The following is a 7,515-nucleotide window of genomic DNA, read 5'->3' on the forward strand; positions in this document are numbered from 1 at the left end:
TCAGAGTCCTGCTATGTCCTGTTCACTGAGAAGCCCCATCTTGCCAAGGAGTCTCCCCAGAGCACCCTTCATGTCCCTGTTCCTCAGACTGTAGATGAAGGGATTCAGCATGGGGGTGACCATGGTGTACACCACTGAGGCGATCAGACTCATCTTAGAGGATGGTGTGGCTACAGAGCTGAGGTAAACCCCAAGACCTGTGCCATAGAACAAGGAGACCACCAAGAGGTGAGATGCACAGGTGGAAAAGGCTTTGTATTTGCCCCCTGCAGATGAGATTCTCAGTATGGAGAAGAAAATCTGAGAATAAGAGAAAAGAATTCCACTAAGAGGAAAAATAGCTAGGATGATGGTCACAGAATACACCACTAAGTTATTGGTGAAGGTATCAGAACATGCAAGCTTCAGGACTTCAGGGAGATCACAAAAAAAGTGTGGGATTTCTGTGTTTTCACAAAAGGACAGTGTCAGAACAGTCAAAGTCTCAGACAGGGATCCCATGAAACTCATCAACCAGGACCCCAAAGCCATCAGCCCGCAGAACCGTGGGGTCATGATGACCACGTAGTGCAGTGGGTGACAGATGGCCACAAAGCGGTCATAGGCCATCACTGTCAGTAATAAATTGTCCAGGCACCCAAACATAATGAAGAAAAATATTTGTGTGACGCAGCCTGCAAAGGTGATGGCTTTGTTCTGAGTCTGGATGTTCACTAGTGTTTTGGGGACGGTGGTGGAGGTGAAACTGATGTCAGCAAAGGACAGGTTGGAGAGGAAGAAGTACATGGGGGTGTGGAGGTGGGAGTCTGAGATGACAGCCAGGATGATGAACAGGTTCCCTGTGATGGTGATCAGGTACAAGTGCAGGAGCAGCCCAAAGAGGAGGGACTGAAGGCCAGGGTTATCTGTGAATCCCAGGAGGAGGAAGTTTGTGACTCCTGTTTGATTTCTTGTTTCCATGAGGCTGCCTTCCATGAGAAAGAAAAAAGAAAAACAAAATTCTCTCTAAAGGGATTTCCCAGGACGACCATAATAGCTATCGTTCAGATTCACAGAACTCAAGTAGTCATTCATCTTGGCTAATTGGATGTCTTTGCTCACAATTTGTAGTTACCATTGCTACCTGAAAAAAAAAATTAGCTTTGGGTCAGTGGTTCTCACATGGTGTTCTCTGGAACAGAAATATGAGCATATTTACAGAATTTGTTGGAAATGTGCCTTTTTAGGTTCACCTGACCAACCTGCTCTCACATTTTGCATCCGAACAAGCTCTCTTGGGATTGTGGTGCACACACACACACACACACACACACACACACACAGACACACATACACAGACAGAGAGGCAGAAAGACAGATAGATACGTTTGGGAAACAATCTTCAGTGTTTGTCTACATCTCTAAGCGATCTTCTCTTATGCCTCAAAGTTAGTTCTTTGGGTAGTCCTTCTGTAGATAATGTTAACAAACTCTGACATTAATAACTCCCTTTTCCATTCCATTTTAATTACCACATTCCCAAGCTGAGACAAGACAATCTGGAGTTTTTCAGTAACATATCCTACATTTTCTAAATATAAAATGGAAATTTACATTTTCTACCATATGATACTCATAGAATCAAAGTTACCATCATATGGAAATGTCTCTTTATACTTGCCTACTTTGGGTATTTCCTTACTTGTTACATTGTATGTATGATTTATACACTTTGGGTTAATTTAATTTTATGTTTTTTCTCCTAGATAATTAGTAAAATCTCTATCAGTTTTTTCAAAATTCAGATATTATATTTCTTTCTTCACATTGTTATTACTAAATGATTATAAATGATTGTCTATGTCAGTAGTAACAAACTTTCAGACCCTTTTTCATGTTTTTCATCATTTATTTTCATAATACAATTAAAAATTGAGTGTGAAATCCACCTAGTATTCTTTAACACTATCATTATTTTATTTCTGGCCCCAAACTGTTCTTTGGATGAATTTTAGGATGTCTAGTCATGTTGGAAGAAAAACACTATTAGAATTTTATTAGACATTCCATTAAAATTATATATTTATTAGGAAAAAGTTGACCTCTTTGCTCTGCTCTTTCCAATAACAGATATTTCCCTCTTGAAACTTCAATCCGCTTTTGGGTATGCTTTCCTGAAGCATTTTTTTAAACTTGTAGATTATGTTAATTTCTTGTTAGGAATTTTTTAGTGTAATTTATATTTAATGTAATTAAGAACGATACACCTCCATATTATACCTCCGCTATTGCTAGTATATTAATAAAAGTTTTGATTTTCTGTATTAAAGTGTCTTGTTTAACTTCTGTGTTTTTTATTAATTTAACAATTTCCTAAAATTTCCAATAATATTAATTTATGACACCTTTTTTTTTTTAGTTTTTACTGAATTGTTTTAAAATTCCAGTTCCTTGTTAAAATGTAACAGTGAGGGACAGAATTCCTATTTTTCTTTTTTACTTTCAAAGAGGATAACCCTGGAGTTTTGTAATGTAATATAAGCCCCACTATCATGGTAAATATGAAATTAAAAATCATATTAACTTATATTCTTTATTTCCTAGAACTTTATTTTTTGTTTCCTTGTACTTTACAGGCAATTTGAAAAGCTATGAATAAATGTTTAATGATTAGTTAAATATTTAGAAAAATGTTATACTGATCTATAATGCAAATAATTTTGAAACATTAGATATAGAATAAGACAGTACATCAACTCTCTAAAGGAAACATGAAGAAATAAATAGTATATACTTAAATTTGGCAACATATTCTTTGAAAGTACCAGTAATTCCTGAGAAAAGGTTTTGGGTAGAAATAAGGAAAATAAAGGTCAATAATGGGAGTTATAAACTAAGAAATTATCAATGAAAAGATTTGTTGGAGAACATCAGAACGCAAGAATGATGTGTTTGGTGATAGAGGTTAATAACTGATTTACAAAGCCTGCACGGTAAATTATATAGACCAATGCTTTGCTGTGGAAAAGACGGAGCGTGTTAAATATCCATAAAAGAAATGCATAAGAGTGACAGACGTTTGACATTTTGGGTGGAGAAAATGAAGGCACTTGTAATAGCTTAAGAAAAACGACAAGATGTTGGCTAAAAAACACTTAGGAGATGCTGATGCTAAGGGAAGGTCAGTGTCTGTTAGGGAGGTAGAGAGCTCCAGAAGCAAGAGGAAGCAATCTGAGAAGCTGAGAGGAAGAGAGACGGAGAGGGCATGCAGAAACTAATGGCTTAGAATTCCTTTCATGGACTCTCATTGCATTGGTCTTATTTATCATCTTTTGATAGATCTACTTGCTTCCATACCTGCTGCCCACACCAGGAGTTCCTGATGATCCTCTGTTCTTTGGGTGAGTTGGGTTCAACTAACTCAGCTCCAAGTTTGACAGGGAAGTGGCATCAGACATAAGTCCCTGCGGTGTACAGTGGATCTCAGTCTTTCCTGACACAGTAGAGCTAGCTGGGTGGATGATGGAGGTGCACTTACTATGTTTTCAGAGCCTCAGAAATTACATTCTAATGAAAGCTCATTAAATTAATTATCTCATTGTTACTCTATTCTCTGAGCAATTAGGTTCCCATGAGTGAGGTAACCAAAATAGAAAGATATTTTTGTGTCTTCCTAGTTAAATACCTTTGGGATCATCTTGTTTTGCAAGATATGCATTGCCCCTCGCTCCCCGTTCATGATGTTACTTTTTTCTGGACTCAGTCTCCTCTGTTCATCTTCCTCAATTGTGAGACAGAGTTTCTTTGTGAATCAATGAAGTAAACAGGCACAGTTTTCAGGGTCATGTGAGTCCTGAGTACCTTTCCATAAAGTTGGATATAGGGATCACATACCACTGCACATAAAGGTCTTCCTATGATGTCGCACCTTCTGTCCTCAAGGTTAAAGGTGCAGTATACATAAAGTTCCAGCGTCTGGTTAGAGAAGAACTGTGAGAGGGGGTTGGCTGGCTGTCCAGGCAGGACTCTGCAGATACCTGCAGCTTTGCAAGTTCAAAAGAAGCCCATTGGATAGCCTTTGTTATTTCAATCCAGAAATAAATCCTATCTTTAACATTTTAGAAGGCATTGCTTTTACAGTCTGTGTTTTTTTTTTTTTTGTACCAGCCATCAAATTCGGGTCCTTGTGCTTGTGAGGCAGGTGGCAGAACCACAGAGCTAAATCCCTGGCCCTAGCCTGTTGTGGATTGGACTTGGAATGTCCTCCCAAAGGTTCATGAGCTCAGAAGGTGATTGGGTTATGAGGCAGTACAGCGGGCTTGATTTTAAAAGGCAGGGCTGCGTTTGAGGTCAGTTCACTGGATTTGTGACCTGAAGGGTATGTCTCCCTCCTTGGCTCCACTTTCGTCTCTCTCTTTCTGGTGGCCATGGTGTGAGCAGCTTTCCTCTGTCTCAGACCCCTCCCCACCATGCCCTTTCTGCCTTGGAGCAGACTGAATATGAGCTGAAAATGTGAGCAAAATTAAACTTCTTCCTTAAGGTTATCGGTGTCTCACACTGTGACATAGTAAAAAGAAAGCAGTGAATACACAACCCAAATCACACTGTATTAAAGCAATTCAGGAAGATGAGAACAACCAGACACAAAACATATCTTTTTTTCCCATTAAGTTTATTGGTACATTTAAAGCAAATCATACAGTTAGATTTATCATTGTGATCTTGTACCTCTACAGGGCAGACCTTGGTTCTTGTTTTTGACCCATACCCCTGCTCTCCCTTCATCACCATCACCCTTCCCTATTTACAAAGACTTTGTTTCCATTTTCTCATTTTTTCACACTTTTTCTTTGCTCTTAATTCCTTTCCCCTCCCCTTCCCACTTCCTCTTGAGTAATTTTCTTCCTATTTCATCCTCTCAATCACACCACATGAACCTTATTTACACTTTTAGTTTTTCCACACACAACGCATCTCTTTTTGAGAGGCTGTCATTAGTTTAAAGAAGTACTTGGTGGGATGAGACCTTTCTCTCCCAAAGGGAAGCTCTCCCATGGAGTTCACAATGCTCATGCATTCATGCCTGATCAATGCTTTATTCCTGGGTTGACTCCTCATATTTTCACCTCTCAGGAATGGGTGACATTTCTTGCTAAAAACTTGTATAGAGGCATCAGCTGCTACAAAATGTACTGTGAGGAACAGTCTTGTGAAATCCATTGTTGGGCATAGAGAAAGAAGATTACTGAGGACATTGGAGAGGACCATGTGCAGTGACTTGTATTTGAGAGTAATGTTATGAGTATTTCTTTTGTCATATATTAGGAATGTTGGTCTTTGGATAGCTGATTAGTGTTTATTTTATTAGTGTCCTGACTCGTGATTAAAACACTCTGTCGCCTTTTTTTTTGTATGTCCTCTGTTTACTTTTCTTCTCTCTTAAACATTAGACTCCATTTTAACAATGCTCAATTAATATTGTACGTGGACGTATGGTCCATGATAATGACATGTAAACATGTTTTGAGGAGGAAAAGATGTTTTATGAAGAGGGAGGCAGGAGCATCTCATGTAGACTCTTGTAGGACACTGGGCTTCTGTGTTTTTGTATTGGTGATGGTGGATTTTTGACTGGAGTAATTATGTACAGACCCCTATTTTTAAAGATCATTCAGGCATGGCAGGAATAGTAGTAGAGGAAATGACACCTTTAATCACCCCAGATGAAGTCATAGAGACAGCTATTTACAAACCTGAAAATGCCAAAGAAGGTTAAAAGGCCCATTAAAAAATCTGAATCAAGTGAGGAAAAAGGGTAATATTTATAGTGAAAGATTGCTGCTGAGGTTTGTATACCTAAGATGACAGATGATATGGCTTGGATCTTAAATGGCCCCCAAAGGCTCACGTGTTGGAGATTGGTCCCCAGATGACCATACTACTGGGAGGTAATGGGTCCTTGATGCTGTGGGTGCCTGAGGATGTGTAAGATTACAGGAAGTACAGTGGCACCTCAGTTCATGAATGTTTTTGCTTGTAAACAATTTGGCTCACAAACAGAAGCTTCTGGCTAAATTCTGTTTTTGTTTGAAAACTCTGAATAGGTTGACAAATACGATTGTGTCCATTTTCCCCACACAAACACAAATGTGGCCATCTTTTCCAAAATCACAGCACAAGTTAAGTATATGAACTGAGGTACCACTGTACTTGATTGTGGATTTCACTTTGAGGGCAGTGTTAGGATCCCCATCTCTCCCTTTGTCTCTCCCTCTTTACTTCATTGCCACTATGAACTGAGCTGCTTTGCTCCACACCATGTCTTTCTGCTTCACTACAGGCCCTAGACATAACAGGACCAAGTACCCATGTACCGAAACCCCTGACCATAAGCCAACATGAATGCTTCCCTATGTAAGTCGCTTTCTTAGGTCTTATGACATGGCAATGGAAAACCAACTCACTAGAAGATCAGTAAGGACAAAAAAGAGGAGCAGATTTATTCTACTGTTGATGGTGATTGTCTTACTTTTGCCGTTGGGATGTGATTGTTCTAGTCAGTTGTCCTTCTTGGTATTCCAAGACTGAGATTGCTGAAGGGCCATTACAGATGCATAACTCAGAGGCCAGCTAAACCTGGAAGATAATCCAAGGGATAGTCATCCTCTAAGGGCTTTAAGTACTAGCAATAAAGACACTTGCAATAAGCAATTTACAAGAAGCAACTCAAGAATTAAACCAGAAACATCATCATCATCATCATCATCACCATCATCATCATCATCATCAACAACAACAAAATGAAAATGAGAAGACACCTAAATAAAACTCAAAACCAGACTTCCAGATCACAAAAGGAAACTCCAAGGGAGCAATGAGATACAATAATCTGAAACTCAATAACCTGGACTCCCTGAACTGGCAACAAAAAGCATCTGGAAAAAATCAGAAATAATTTCTCAGATAACAGCAGAGATGGTATCTGTAGGGCAAGATATGATTAATAACTCTAAAACAGACAGAGACAAAGAAAAATAGAGAAGGTGAGGAACATAATGGAATCTCAGCATAGGAAAAAATGGAAGCCATAAAAGAGATGCAAACAGATACCTAAGAGATTACAAACTCCACTCAAAGTTTATGCAGCAGAATCAGCCAATGTAAGGATCAAATTTTAGATATAGAAGACATGATTGTGATTAGTGACAAGAAAAAGAAAGATTTCTTGAAATAGCAAGGGGCCAGGAGAAATCAATGCAGCAGCTGCTGGATGATGCAAAGAAGAATAGAATAAAACTCACTGGAGTCAATGAAGAAACAGGAGATAGTTCAAAGGACTCTAAAACAACCAAGCAAAAACAGAAACAAAACTGTTCGAAGAAGTAGTGGTAGAAGCAATTGCCCCAAGCTGGGGAAAAGAATTTGACATATAGATAAGTGAGGCATATAGTACTCCAACTAGCCATGATAAAACAAAATCTACAAGTTTGTACATAATAGTCAAGATTGCAGAAACCCAACAGAAGAACAATCTCA

General features: G+C 38.7%; 1 protein-coding gene across 1 annotated transcript; it reads right to left on the minus strand.

Annotated features, from left to right (window-relative positions):
* Positions 1–960, minus strand: LOC104860681 (olfactory receptor 7C2). Its single transcript, XM_010621909.1, has one exon. The coding sequence runs from the start codon at positions 958–960 to the stop codon at positions 1–3; it is 960 nt and encodes a 319-aa protein (XP_010620211.1).
* Between the last annotated feature and the right edge of the window lie 6,555 nt (positions 961–7,515).

Source organism: Fukomys damarensis, unplaced genomic scaffold (assembly GCF_012274545.1).
Source record: "Fukomys damarensis isolate Sample0158 unplaced genomic scaffold, DMR_v1.0_HiC HiC_scaffold_37, whole genome shotgun sequence".
Lineage (NCBI taxonomy): Eukaryota > Metazoa > Chordata > Mammalia > Rodentia > Bathyergidae > Fukomys > Fukomys damarensis.